The following is a 15786-nucleotide window of genomic DNA, read 5'->3' as shown; positions in this document are numbered from 1 at the left end:
GGTCCAAAGTAAATATCACCCTTCATGTTTCCACGATTCGCTTATCGAGGAACAGAAAGGAAGGATTTGGGGTCAGAGCAAGTTGAATTGGGATGTAGAGCTGCAATCGTGATGGGGTGATCTTATCGAAGTCCATGGGAAAACGAGGAAAAGTCGTAAGCGATGTTTTCTATCGGTCAAAAGTAGAAATCGTCCCTCATGCTCCCACGGTTCGCTTACCGAGGAATAGAAAGGAAGGATTTGGGGTCAGAGCAAGTTGAGTTGGGGTATAGAGCCGTAAGCGTGATGGGGTGATCTTATCGAAGTCGACGAAAAACGAGGAAAGGTCAGTGCTTCTCCTGTGAGCGATGTTTTCTATCAGTCAAAAATAGATATCGCCCTTCATGCTCCTATGGTTCGCTAACTGAGGAATAGAAAGGAAGGATTTGGGGTCAGAGCAAGTTGGATCGGGGTATAGAGCTGTAAGCGTGATGAGGTGATCTTATCGAAGCCGACAGGAAAACAAGGAAAGGTCAGTGCTTCTTCTGTGAGCGATGTTTTCTATCAGTCAAAAGTAGATATTGCCCTTCATGCTCCCACGGTCTACTTACTGAGGAATAGAAAGAAAGGATGTAGGGTCAGAGCAAGTTGGATTGGGGTATAGAGCTATAAGCGTGATGGGTTGATCTTTTCGAAGTTGACGGGAAAACGAGGAAAGGTCAGTGCTTTTCCTGCGAGCGACTCCAAAGTGGGCTCCTTTCACTTGAAAAAAAAAAGTTCTAATATGATGAATTTGTTATAAAATAAGAAAGAACAAAGAAGAGGAGTAGAGAGAGTGGTTTTTATTTCTTCTCTTGAGGGATGAGAGATTATATGATTGTAAATACAATGAACAAAATCCCTCTATTTATAGGGGAAATTTACTCCTAGTCTGAGTAAAAGACGGATGCTTCAAATCCTAATAGATATCAAAGTAGATCTTGATAGACATTCACTATAATGTAAATACATTTATAACACCCCCTTCCCCGAATGTCTAATTGGTAGATAATGTGGCTCGTTAAAACTTTACTAGAAAAAAACCAGTAGGAAAAAAAATCTAGTGAAGGAAAAAGAGTACACATCTCTAATAAAACGTATTTCGGCTGCCTCATTAAAAACCTTACAAGGGAAACCCAGTGGGACAAAACCTCGTAAGGGAAAAGAGTACAGCGTGTATTAACTCCCCCTAATGAGAACATCCTTGACCTTTGCATCTCGATCTTATGCAGCATCTTCTTGAAAGTTGCAATGGGAGAAGATTTGGTGAATAAATCAGTCACATTGTCATTTGAACGAATCCGTTGCACATTAATATCATCATTCTTTTGTAGCTCATGTATGTAAAAAAGCTTTGGCAAAATGTGCTTCGTTCTATCTCCATTTATGAATCCCCCCTTAAGATGTACTATGTATGCCTAATTATCTCTGTATAAAATTGTGGGTAGATTGTCATATTTCACACCACATTTTTCTCGAATGAGATGTATCATAGACCTTAACCATACACATTCTCAGCTTGCTTCATGAATAGCTATTATCTCAGCATGATTCGATGAAGTGGCTATGATAGATTGCTTTGTATATCTCCAAGAGATGGTAGTACCACCACATATGAACTCATAGCCTATTTGAGACCGAGCTTTATGCGGGTCAGATAAGTACCCAACATTAGCATGATTAATAAGATTGGGACTGCAATCTTTAGAATAAAACAAACTCATGTGTTTTATCCCATTTTGATGTCTCATAGTAGGAGCAGAAATATACTTTGCTAACAAATTGACTGAAAAGGCTATAGGACTTGTAGTATTTGCAAGGTACATGAGTGCATCAATTGCACTAAGATATGGTACTTCATAACAAATCAAATTCGATATATTTTGAATTTCAACAAATAATCTATTGCTTTGAAAACCCTCCAAGAGTTCCAATGATGTTCAAGCAATAAGCTTATACATTATAAGGATTATAAATAAGTTTTCCAGAAACTTTTATATGCTTCAAGCAGTTTGAATCCTTAAATGTTTTCACATAAGTTTTGTCAAGTGACAATATTCAACATTTCATGAGTGACATCTTCAAGTGTCTGGACTGCAAATCAAATAAGTTTTACGCTTACCAAAATGCATCCTTTCATGTCACTTGATAAATATTTCTACGTCAGCATGCTTAAATAAACGTAGAATTCAGATCCTCGTAATCTTTCACAATATTGCGTCAATATTGTGTCAAATATATTGATGATATATCATTTCGTATCGGTTCACAATGCGACATAACATTTTGAGATCTCATCACTTCATTATTTTCAGGTACATAAACCTCTCATAAGGTTTCATAAAGTGTTATGTCATAGGCTCTTCAAGCGCATACTGCCTTCTTATTATGATTATTTGCTCCTTATTCTATGCAAGTACTATTTCATTTGGAATCGATTGGTCTATCACGCTTCCCGCATGCAGACTTTGTCCTTTAGAGACATAAAATAAGAGTACTTGCTGTTTAAATATGAGATGCGTTCGACATTTGACTTGAATTATCTTTTGAATGAGAATCTGATGATAATTTCTAACATACTTCATAGCTGTTTATAATCTCTCCCTTATGTTAGGAAAGCTAATATACATCCTCCATCTTCTTTGATGGATCCATCTTCGTGCATTATGGTATATTCATTAATCGTGTACCGCACATCAAAACTATTAGATGGAATAGTTGGTTCATGACCTTGAACCAATTGAGGGGAAGAAATAATCATAATTTATTGGTCTAATGCATATAACTGTTATTGTATGCAACATATCATATTTCAGATCAACACATGAAGCTTTGTTCTCATTAGCGATGGTTTAGCTATTTATCAAAGGCATTCAATGCCAAACCATCATCATCAAGATAACTTTCTTGATTGCACAATCTGAAAATTGTGTTTTTAACTCAATTTTGTTGAGCAAGCAACTTTATGAATGTCAAACTGCAGGTTGACAATGAATGTACATGTGATCATCTTATTGATGCATCTTTTCAACATATCACATGATAGGTGAATGGACACTTATTCACCTTTTATAATTTTCAGATTTGAAGGGATCCAAGCCCAATATTAGCTGGTCCAACCAACTTGTCACGAGAACAAACGACATAAATAATTCTTGAAAAAACTTCTAGTTCTTCAATACATGCACATCTTCGAGATGTCACAGTCATTCATATCAATTTATGAACTTTTATTCTAGTAAACTCCAAGTTTACCATGACATGTACTTTTTCTTTAGTAAATTTTAGATTTACTATTACATGAATAAATTTCAGATTTACTATTTCAGAAGTAGATTTCAAAATTATTCAAGATTTCAAAATTATTCAACCTCTTTCGGAGGTGAGTTGTGATACAATCACAATCAAGTGCACGTTTGCATTAATAAGTTTTTCATTCCCCAGGAATAGAATATAATCGTGCCTTAAGTCTATCAAATTATGATAGCTTATAACCTCTTTCAAGATTTTGCTACTTCAGAAGCAAATCGAGGCATACATATAATGTAGAGAATTTTTCTCTAGCATATCTTATAATCATATAAGCGTGTGAAAATATCATCACTTTTGATGATCATTATCATATTGTCCCTCCACGCATATATTCGTGCATTCAATCACTTGTCTTCTTTCAGACATATTATGCACTGCTACCGCATACACCTCAAGAATAAAGTAAGTTATCATATTTCAGACTTATCATATATTGCTACCACATTCACTTCATGGAATGGAGCATATTCAATGAGTCAAATTTCATGACTTTTCATCAAATACTCATTATTTTGCCTTAGCCATCATAGTATTATCAATATGGTGTATTGAGATTCAAACTCAACATCTTATCCGTATAAAGACGTCCTAGGCATGGATCGATGGGATTTGAACCCAACATATTATCATCCTTTTTGATAATATTGTTCTTGAGAAATAAATTTAAAATATAAATGGTACCAAATAATTTATTTTTCCTCAAATCCAATAATAATTATATTAGTAGTAGCAAAAGAAAGATAACATAAAGAATTACTAACCTTGAAATCCTTCAGATTTATAATCTCACCTTGTTTGACAGAGTCTCGTGCTGATAACGTATTATAAAATAAGAAAGAATAAAGAAGAAGAGTAGAGAGAATAGAGAGAGTGGTTTTTATTTCTTCTCTTGAGGGATGAGAGATCATATGATTGTAAATACAATGAACAAAACCTCTCTATTTACAGGGTAAATTTACTCTTAGTCTGAGTAAAAGATGGATGCTTCAAATCCTAATAGATATAAAAGTAGATCTTGATAGACATTCACTATAATGTAAATACATTTATAACATAATTCAAATTTTGCTTCTTGAGATTAAAATAAATTGAATTATTACATTTTTGTGACTCTTTCTTGTCAAGTTTAAATTGCAACAATAATATATTCAATGTAACTAATGAGTAGAACGTGACGGGGATTGTGTGTTCATTCTTATCCTACTTACGAAGGTGGAGAGTCTGTTTTCGATGAAGATCTAAATACAATATATCAAAGTCAAACATGAAAGAAGAGAACAGTAGCAACAATAAATAGTATGATAATCCAAGATAATGAATTTTTAAATTAACTCATATAGTTTTTAAATAAAAATGAGTCAAAATGGTAATTAAATAAATTTAAAAAGGCAATCAACATAAATTCAGATAGTTTGGAGCTTAATTACAGAGAATCTCGACATTTTGCATAATTGTTGAAAATTTTGATCTTGGGTCTATCGAGATACATAATTAGGCCCCAATAGTTTTTCTTTGTAAAAATTCATAATTAGCTCCTCATATATTTTTTTCGATTTTGAATCATTCGAGATATATAATACATCCAACGAAGATACATTTTTTTCTAAAAGATAAATAATTAGCTCCCGATATATTTTTCCTATTTTGGGTCTATTGAGATACATAATTAGCTTTCGATACATCCAACGAAGATACATAATTAATTGAGAATTTTATAATTATATTGTAAGGATAAAGATTTGTATTAATACGTTAAATTAAGGCGTATGTTTATATTATTTTTCCTTTAAAAATTCCATTATTTTAAAAATACAGACTTATATTTAATTATTATTATTATTTTTAACTTTTTTTGACGGGATAAAGAGAATCCTCTAGTCCCCTCCTCTCTTATCCAAATAAAAAAATAAATAAAAAGGCATTACTAATTTTAGTGTAAATTCACTCTCACCGGCGCCGGAAAAATTTATTCAACGGCGAATTTGTGGTGGTTTCCGGTGAACTTGTTTTTTTTGTTCTTGCAAATAAGGACCTCAAGTTTCTATAAGTTTCGAAGTAGTCCTTCTTCTCCAGCAAAGTTGATACTACTTCCTTTCCCGTTTATCATCGGTAGTTTTTTTTTTCTCTCTTGCTCTTTGTTGTACTTCAATTATTGTATTATTTTGCTGTATTTTTTTTTATGAACCGAATTATTTTAGTAAGTTGTTTATTATTCATGTGGAATTTTGCAATTTTTGTTTATTTATTAGCTTTTGTTTGATTTTTTATGTGTAGAATGGTTGAGTTAGGAGTTGGCAACAATTTTTTTTTATTGTTATTATTATTATTTTCTTGCAATTATGTGGTGTCCGGGCTAGTTTGCACGCACCTCTATTAGTTCCAATAGCTAGCAAGATTTTTTTTTTTAATTGATAATCGTGGTATCCGGGCCATCTTTTGTGTATGTTGACCTCTCATTAGGAACAGGTATCATGTAACTCTATCCACTAAGGCTAGAATAGATGAAGATAGTCGAAACTCCAACTTACAAAATGATCATCTGGATACCTCCAAAATTTGCATGTCACGTCAGTATCGAGTGTCCATGAGATACAGTGAGGACAGAGTTAAAGAGTGTTTAGTTGCCAAAGTTGAGGGGTCTAGACGTGCAGTCTTAAGAGTGTTTAGTTGCCAAGTTGAGTAGGTGTCTAGACGTGCACTCTTAAGAGTGTTTAGTTGCCAAGTTGAGGTGTCTAGACGTGCACTCTTAAGAGTGTTTAGTTGCCAAGTTGAGTAGGTGTCTAGACGTGCACTCTTAAGAGTGTTTAGTTGCCAAGTTGAGGCGTCTAGACGTGCAGTCTTAAGAGTGTTTAGTTGCCGAGTTGAGGCGTCTAGACGTGCAGTCTTAAGAGTGTTTAGTTGCCGAGTTGAGGCGTCTAGACGTGCAGTCCTAAGAGTGTTTAGTTGCCGAGTTGAGGCGTCTAGACGTGCAGTCTTAAGAGTGTTTAGTTGCCAAGTTGAGGCGTCTAGACGTGCACTCTTAAGAGTGTTTAGTTGCCAAGTTGAGGTGTCTAGATGTGCAGTCTTAAGAGTGTTTAGTTGCCGAGTTGAGGTGTCTAGACGTGCACTCGTAAAAGTGTTTAGTTGCCAAGTTGAGGTGTCTTGACGTGGACTCGTAGGAGTGTTTAGTTTCCAAGTTGAGTAGGTGTCTAGACGTGCACTCTCAAAGTTGGAGTATTTACTTTGAGAGTTACTTGCCGTGTTTTTGTCCCTGTTAGGATTTAGAGCTAGCAACAAGTTTTGCAGAAAGAAAAAGTATATCAATTTTTAAACAAGTTTCGAGCTTTGAAGGGGAGCCTTGGAGTAACTGGTATAGTTGTTGCTATGTGACCAGGAGGTCACGAAGAATTTTATTGCAATATGTAGAAATAATGGTGAAAAAGCGAACAGCAGTGGTGATTTCGATAGAGTTACCTTTGATGTGTTAACCGGAGCCCTAAAGTTTTAGCTTTGTGGCACTATTTGTGGTGTCTTTAATGTCAAATTTCATGCTTTTGTTAGTATTTTTTAAGTAACATGATTGGAGCTACGGTAACTACCAATCTAATACTCAAGTCTGTTTTCGTTTCCTTTTATTATTTTTTCTTCTTTATTCCGGTTTTTTCTTTTTGTCTTTGTGTTTTATTTTTACTTATGTCTTCCCTCTTCCCAATCGGCACCCATCAATTGTGTGTTTGGGGGTAGAAATTTGACAAAGGAAGAAGGGGACAGAAAAGGAGGAGTGAGACTAACAAACCACTAGTATGGTTGGGGATGGGACTTTTAGGCTGCAATGGTGATTGGAGGTTGGGCTGTAGGCTATTTGCTTGGACTCGTCAAAAATATCAATGGGTGCGTGTCGGAGTCGCTAAAAGTAGTGTATTTTTGAAGAATCTGACAGGGGTACAGCATCGAAAGTGACGAGTCCGTACAACTTAGGCTGTAGGAGCTGAATTGAAGCTGTCGGAGTGGGATGGCATAATGGGCTAATAGAGCTAGTGGAGGAAGGAGGAGGAAGAAAAAGAGAAGTAGCAGCGGCAGAAGAAAACGAGAACATAGAAACACATGTAAGAAATCCAAAGAAAACATACACATGACTTAAACTTGGAACGAAAGAAAAGAACTTTTTAGTTTGTTTTTGAGGTGGTAGACTTGCCAGCTGTAATGGCAGTTGGGAGTTGACCGGAAGACCTGAAGGTACTTGAAGAAGGAAAAGAGGAAGAGGAAACAAAGAAGATGTCTCGAGTCTGAAATAAAAGAGGAAAAAAATTGAACTTCCTCTTTTATCCATAGTTTTAGCAGAATGTTGGTGATAGTGAATATAAGGGTGAGGTGGCATATAATTTTTATTTCTTCGGTTTTGCAGATAGTTTATTCAAATTTTGTTTCAGAAAAATGCCGAAGATTTGAAAGTTTAAGGTTTTCGGTCCACTTTGGAAGACTAGAGAAGTTTAGTTTGTCTAATTTGTGATTTGCATTCATATTGTCTATCTTATTTTAACATAGTTTCTCTGGAAAGATGCCAAAGTACTGTTGGTCAAATTTTTCTTTATCACTCTAAAAGACTAAAGAACGATCGTTGTTTGTCTAGTTGTTTTTTCATACATAAATTTTTTATAGTGTTGGTCAAAGTTTTCTTTATCACTTTAAAAGACTGAAGAACAATCGTCGTTTGTCTAGTTTTGTTTTTACATACATAAATTTTTTTATCTTCTCTTAATGCAGCTGTGTTGTCCTTTGGCTATTTTTAGATAGCTGTGTTGCTGAGTTGTGATCGTGCACCATAGACTAGCTGTCGTTTCAATGGCATCTCTATCATGGTGGAATACCGCTCCCGCTACTGCTGCAATGACATCTTGTTCCCCTACTCCAACGTCCTGTAAAACCTCCAATTCATTAGCACTGCCGCGTTCTGTGTTTGTCAGCAAGCAAGAACAATTAATGAGACATGCCAAGGGACTTTTGGTTAAAACACAGCAACAGTCGAAGAAGAAGAACAATTTCACCTATTCCAGACGTACTATGAGCATTCAGTGTCTCTCGCAGGAACAGAAATGGACTCATGAAGGTTGCATTACCGAGTCACTCCCCAATGGCATGTTTAGGGTCAAACTGGACAACGCAGAGGTGGTACTGGGATACATTTCTGGAAAGATACGAAAGAATTTCATACGGTTGTTGCCCGGAGACAGAGTCAAAATTGAAGTAAGTCGGTATGATTCCAGTAAAGGTCGAATCACTTATAGACTCCGTGGTGGTCGAGAAGGGTAGGAGTCAGTGATGGTGGAAGGCAATTTTGTACGCGACCGGCGACCGGCTTTGCTGATGAACCACCATTCACCTGCTCCTATCCTTGCTTATGAGAAGAGAACCTAAAATGTATATTCTTATGCTTGAGATATTCATAGGCATTTACTTTTGTTGTTAACCTTTATGTTGTGATAGTAAACCAATTAGATTGGAAAAGCAAAACTTGTGCATCTTTTTGGCTATTTTGTTGATTGTTTTATCCTCATTTGAATTTATCTGCTGGTTTTTGTTGCCTATTTTGGGTTTATCCTATATGAACAACAAAGTTCACTTTTGCACTTCTTTCTTAACACCCCTCCTAGGAGCTCCAACCTTTTTTGGTTCCCTTAGTGACTCGAACCCACAAGATTCGGGTTGAAGGGGGAAGACGCTTTGACTTTTGCAATTCATTTCTCAAATGGACATTTAAACCAACAAATCCCTTCTGAGGAATTTGTTGCAGTTGTCTAATCTAATGTTCACAAGATGAACCGATATTTCATTCAAGAACTAAGTATGTTGAGATTGATTTTCATTTTGTACGCGAAAAAAGTAGCTCGAAGGGACCGTAATGTTGGTTCAATTCTTCACCAGCCTCCTTCAGTTTGCAAGGGTGCATTAAACTAAAATAAAAATCCAAAATTAATTTCTTGCAATATACTTATTTGTTATGGTCATAGCTAGATAAAGTGGCTAATTATATTATACTATAATGACAAAATTGACCTTCACGACCAAAGGTAGAATAATAAAATAGAAGGTTGGCTTTTCGCCGTGCTCTTTTTCTTTTTTTTTCCAATCATTCGGCGGAGAGGGAGGCAACTGAAACTTTAGAGTCGAGTTTACGTTCTTTCCTTTATAAGTTATAGGACAGAGAGAGGGCAGCAAATGAAACTTTCAAAGTCGAGTTTGCACTCTCTCATGAAACAAATACTATTGTATGAATCCATAAAATATATATCTAGGCTAAGCTACTTAATCTTTTTTTCTTTTATAAATTTGTTTTGGGGGCTATAAAAAAAAAATTATAAACACTATGGGTTTGGCTATATCTTTGTTTTCCCATAGAAAAAACTATTGAAGTACTTTATTCAAGGGTTGTTTGGTAATCCAACCCTCATCATCAATGAAAGAGAGACTTGTTAATTGTTGCAACTCTTGTTGGCTCAATTTTGCTTTCCATGGCACTCTTTTTGAGTTGTTTGATCCCATTCCTTTGCAATTTTCCTCAACAAATGTCAATTGTTTCCTAAATCATATGAAAAATAAAAAAGAATATAATTAAAATCAACACAAAAGTTATAAATGCTACCACAACATATTCAGTGTAGTTAGTTATACGAGTAAAGTCAGCGGAGGGTATAATGTGGGTATAATGTACGTAGACCATCCTCAACGGTAAAACCAGAATTTTTGCTATGGAGTTCAAAATATATAAAGAAGTAAACACACAAACTAACCGAAGGGGATTCAATATCTACTATATATATATATAAAATAATTTTAGCCATGTATAAATTGTATATTTTTCTACCGACGGTGTTCGAATGAACCCTCTGCCCAGCCTTAAGCTAGCTCCTGCCCTAACCACCCTATTTTTGTGAGGTAGAGAGATTGTTGTAGCACTAACTCACAACACGAATATATATTACTTGAGATAGTGAATTTCAAAGAGTAAAACATCTAGTACCCCCGAACTATGATCAAATTTGCTACGACACACAACAACTTCATGGAGGACCTATTACCCCTGAACTAAATTTTAGCGTATTTTTATCAATCTTTTTAGCTGACACGACATCTTTGATGTGGACCCCATTTTATGTAATAAAAGTGCCACGTTAGCGCAAAAGGATGACGAAAGTACGCTAAAATTGAGTTCAGAGGGGTAATAGAACCCCTGTAAATTAAAATTGGGGTGTGTCGTAGCAACTTTGACCACAGTTCGACAGGGTACTAAATGCTTATCTCAATTTCAAATATCTTAAATGACTTACTCTTTGCCAACAAATTTTCCAGCATCCCAACCTTGAGGTGTTGTAACACTAGACATGTTGCAATCATAGAAAATAACTCTTGCATAATCTCTCCATGGCCTACCCAAAAATGTTTGTCCATTTCCATTCACATCACAATTCTTGAACACAAATCCACTTTTATCATTAGGGTTTGATCTCCCTTGTGCTGTTATGTAACCTAATGATCCATCTAATGCATCTGCATTTACTGATATTAAACAACCCTGCATATACAACAATTAACACATGATTAATTAGTGCTTAATTATTTTCATTATAACAACAACAACAACATATTCAGTACTGTATTCCCACGCAGTGGAATCTGGGTAGGGTAATGTGTACGCAGTCAGTGGCGGAGTTAGGATATTCACTAAGGGGGTTCATAAGTGAACATACGAAATAACCGAAGGGGGTTCAACATCTAATATATCTACATAAAAAATAATTTTAACCATGCGTATATAGCATAATTTTTCGCCCAAGGGGTTCGGACCCCCTCGGCAAAGGGTAGATCCGTCACTGTACGCAGTCCATACTACTACCTCAGATGAAGCAGAGAGGCTGTTTCCGATAGACCCCCGGCTCATGACAGATAGCAGTATAATTATTTGCAGTATAAGAAAGTTTTAAATGATATATATTGTATTCTTTAGAAGAGATTATCAAAGCAATGGTAAAGTTGTTTATGTGCTATAAGGTGTTAGATCCATGCAATCGAAAACAGTAATTTTTGTTCAAACCTTATGTTATAATAAGAAATGCATAAAATATTTAGACATATTTGATTATGAATCAGTTATTGTTTTATGTTAACTTAAGGCCGTTGACCACGGGTTCAAGTTGTGGAATCAACAATTGATGCTTGTATTAGGATAGACCAATAACATGCAGGTATGAATGTGAAATATTGCGTGCAGAGGTGGTAGTAGAATTTCAAGTATTTTTTTTTTTTTTTGGAAACTCCAGGAAAACCCGCAGCCGCTACAATCTCTGCCACAGCCTCTGCCCTTCGGGTGAGCACTTTGTGCGCACTGGATAAACCCCTCACTATGAAATTGCTCGTAAACCACACAGAAGATGTAAACCGCACTAGGTAAACCCCGTGCGACGAGCTAGATTGAGGAGGCATCAGGGGGATCGATACCGCGACCTCCGCTTTGGAAGTCACCCCTCAAACCAACTCAACCACACCCGAAGGTGCTAGAATTTGAAGTTTATAGGTTCTAAATACACCATCAAATCTGTATCGTATTTTAGTTAGTGGGTTCAAAATTAAATATTTATACATACTTAATGAATTTTCTAATAATAAAAATTTAGGGTCTAAGCAAAAGCCATTAGATTCATCCGAATCAGTACCTAATATTATAGCTTCGTCCCTGACTAAATGGGCTGAGTTGACTAAATGTACAATAAGACCTCTCTATAACATTCATTCACTATCGCTGCTACGACACACTCCAACTTCACATAAATCATATTATCCCCGAACTCAATTTTAGTGTGTTTTTATCACTCTTTTATGCTGACGTGACGTCTTTATTACATAAAATGAGCTCACGTAAAAGGTGTCGTGTCAGCCAAAAAGGCTGACAAAAGGTGTCACGTCAGTTAACGAGAATGACAAAAATACGCAAAAATTTAGTTCAGGGGGTAATATAGCACCCTGTAAAGTTAGAGTATGTCATGACAAATTTGGTTATAATTCAGGAAATAGTAAATAATTTACTCATTCTTTTTTTTTTTAAATTTCTTTCGTTAATAATCTGAACAAACACCGATGTTATAAAAAGATTGAACCATATGATATTGTGGAATAAAATGGGAAGTAGTATGTTACCTCATAAATAGATTGACCATTACCAAAGATGAAATCAACAGCTCCTTCCATAGTACAAAGTTTAAAATAATGTCTGCCTTCAACATCCCATAATGTATCTTGTAATCCAAGAAATTTACAATTATAAAATACTGATTTATCTCCAGAAATCATTGCTGCAACTGCCACCACCCTAGGATTATTGTTGCTTTTTGGAGGATAATTATAAGAATTCTGATTTAAAAAAAATATATATATATACTTTTGTTAATAATTGCAAGAATAAATAAAAAAATGAGAAAAACATTTAGTACGTTCTGAACTATGACCAATATTGCTACGACATACTTTAACTTCACAAGGGTCTTATTACACCTTGAACTTAATTTTAGCGTAAGTTTTGTCACCCTTTTTAGCTGGCGTGACACCTTTGGCGTTGATCCCATTTTTATGTAATAAAGGTGTCACGTCAGTATAAAAGGGTGATAAAAATGATACGATAAAATTGAGTTAAGGGGTAATAGGACCCCTGTAAAGTTGGAATGTGTCGTAACAACTTTGACCAATAGTTCAAGGGAGTACTGAATGTATATGTCTAAAAAAACATAGTGAAAATTAGTTTGGTCCGTATAAAAAATAATGAATTAGTTCGGAGTACGATGATAGTAATAGTACCTTCCAATTATTGGTCTTAATTCGGATATTAATTTTTTAAATACTTTTAAATTATTGTAAAGGGTAGTACTAAAAATTAATGTTGCTCCAATTTTTTAAAATGTTACCGGGTGCATGTCAGGTCCTATCAAAGTATAGTAGAAGTATATTTTTGGAGAATCGGACATGAGAATGGTAACATTAATATTGGAGAGTTCACGCAACATAGCTACAAAACTAAATATTTTTTTTTTCTTTACTTATTGATGTAAAATCATTTTCTATTCAACGAAAGAAATTCCCATATTACCACAATTTAAGTAAATGCGAGATATAAAAATTCTCGCATGGTCAGACTACTTTTACTTGTTCAAATAACAATTAAGGTGAAGAACGACGAATCTTTTTTATAAGAGTAAATGTTCTGTTGTTTCCACCCTGAACTATACACAAATTGCTGAGATACACTCGAAATTTAGGAGGGTCCTATTACCCTGGGACTAATTAAAACCGTATGTTTGACAACCTTAGTGTCTACGTGGCACACGTGGCACACCAGTGAATCAACATACTGAAGGTCCACGTAGGCACTAAGGTTGTCAAAAATACGATTTTAATTAGTCCCGGGGTAATAGGACCCTCCTAAAATTCGGATGTGTCTCAGCAATTTCGCGTATAGTTTAGGATAGAACAATACATTTTCTCTTTTTATAATAAATAAATCCATTTTATAAGTTCGTTATTACGAGTAGTGCCTAGCAACAAAATATCATGTTAATGATGTATATATTTTTTTATAATGAAAATTATTTCAGAAATCTATGAAAAAGTAGTGGTTAATTTTCACTTACTATGAATGTAATACTTTCCACAATTGTATTGTCAGCTTCAGTAGTGAAAGTTGCATCAGTAGCAATTGTATCATGAGCATCCCAAGTCACAATGATTTTTCCAAATTCTTCACCTTTTAGATAAATATATGGATTCTCTCTAGGGATTTTCACTTGTTCCCTACATGCAATATCACAAAATCACATTAAAATAATATAATTAAGGTCAGTTCGGTTCGGTTCACTAAAGCTTTTGTCAGGGGCGGACTTAGGTGCACTTTTGTGGTGCTCTGGCACCCGTTAAACCTAACGCAGAGTAGGTATAATTATATAAGAAGTGTATAGAAATTGGTATTAGAGTCAAAAAAGAACCCAAGAAACCAAGAAGATAGCTGAGTGCTTTGGTTTATAGACGGAACCTTAAAGCTTTGGGCATCGATATGTGTTCGAACCTCCCTACGCACCCACGACTCCTAAATTCTGAACCCACCACTGGCTCTCGCTATGTGTAGATTTCAGAAAAGAGTCGAATCATATCAGAATCTATCGTACGTAGCCTTAATGTAATGACATTGTACATATATTTTTCGTCATCAAGTACAATCGTCTAGCTATTTACTTGAACTAAATGTTGTAACATGTGGGTTGAATCCTTCAAAAACAGTGTATTTTTTGGGAATTGAGCACGAGAAAAATAACATTTTCGAAGTGTCCGAACAATATAATAGTTTATCCTATGCAGTAACATGACAGACAAGTTGAATTGCACTGATAGCATAATCATTCTCTATCACTACTAACAACATAAATTAGATATACAAATTCTATAGTTAAACAATAAAATTCGAGTTATTTATGAGCTATTTAACAACAAAGTTTATAGCCAATTCTATTTTATTTTTGTAATATAATCGTGGTGTTTGAGGCAGCTCGCTCATGTCTCGACTAGCTCAACTAATTCCACGGATACCTGTCACCTCCCACCAGCTACATGTCATGTAACTTTATCTACAAAGACTACGACGTATGAAAAGAAATCACATAGTGTTTTTATCTCCGTTAGAATTTAAACAGAATATATAAACTAAGATAGTAAATTAATACCTATATTGACCAGCTTTGATGATAATACAAATCCAATTCTGATTATTTTGAGGGACAGAATCAATGGCTGATTGAATAGTTGCAAAATTGCCATGGCCAGATTGATCAACATATACTGTTGGAAAATGAAATTTTTGTTGTTTAAACTGAAAATCACTAATAATTCTTGCATTTCCTAGTTCAATAAAAACCATGAAGAAGAAGAAGAAGAAAAAAACAAGAATTTTATTGAAAAAAGAAATCATATTTTCAAGAAGAAAAAAAAAGGATATGTGGAAGGAAAATGAAATTAGAAAAATGAAGAAGATTTAAGATGAATAAATAGTTAAATACAAGACTAAAAATAAAGAAAAGGTTGAATAGAATTAAAAATTAACTATATATAGAGAAACCTTGATTTTATACAATTCCACATATAGAGTTAATTGGAAGGGTAAAAAAGGAAAGAATGTTTGTTTACATAGAAGATAACAGATATGATTTACAAGTAGTATTAATTACAGAATTTTAAGGATCTTGGCATTTTTAGTGATTGATTTATGATTGATAATTTAGATGGAAATAAAAAAGGAAAATGTGAAAAGTGGAGAAATAATAATGATTAGAAACTGAAAAAAAAAAAAAAGATTTTCCAAAAGTGTATAAAAAGTAAAGTATGGACGTTATAAATGGTGTTTATTTGATGTGGCTATTAACGTGAAATTTTTTAAAAAAAGTTCTC

The 15786-nt window shown here is 34.7% G+C and overlaps 2 protein-coding genes across 3 annotated transcripts; one reads left to right on the top strand and one right to left on the bottom strand.

Moving 5' to 3' along the window:
* Positions 1-5142: 5142 nt before the first annotated feature.
* On the top strand, positions 5143-8892 carry LOC107851241 (translation initiation factor IF-1, chloroplastic). Of its 2 annotated transcripts, none has more exons than XM_016696190.2 (2): positions 5143-5439; positions 8074-8892. In XM_016696190.2, exon 2 carries the CDS (start codon positions 8152-8154, stop codon positions 8617-8619), a length of 468 nt encoding a protein of 155 aa, XP_016551676.1. In that variant the 5' UTR covers positions 5143-5439; positions 8074-8151; the 3' UTR covers positions 8620-8892. The 2 variants fall into 2 exon arrangements, with proteins under 2 accessions (XP_016551676.1, XP_016551677.1); XM_016696191.2 differs by having other exon boundaries at positions 5178-5439; positions 8100-8892.
* Positions 8893-9463: 571 nt separating this feature from the next.
* LOC107851094 (probable pectinesterase 29) lies at positions 9464-15786 on the bottom strand. The gene is made up of 5 exons (XM_016696012.2): positions 15066-15786; positions 13983-14142; positions 12499-12711; positions 10635-10879; positions 9464-9886 (listed from the first exon to the last, which is right to left on the bottom strand). Exons 1-5 carry the CDS (start codon positions 15308-15310, stop codon positions 9712-9714), a joined length of 1038 nt encoding a protein of 345 aa, XP_016551498.1. The 5' UTR covers positions 15311-15786; the 3' UTR covers positions 9464-9711.

The sequence above is a fragment of the Capsicum annuum genome, chromosome 12 (genome assembly GCF_002878395.1).
Source record: "Capsicum annuum cultivar UCD-10X-F1 chromosome 12, UCD10Xv1.1, whole genome shotgun sequence".
NCBI classification, from domain to species: domain Eukaryota; kingdom Viridiplantae; phylum Streptophyta; class Magnoliopsida; order Solanales; family Solanaceae; genus Capsicum; species Capsicum annuum.
Note: the sequence above shows the minus strand (reverse complement) of the source record. Positions and strands in the feature narration are given on the sequence as shown.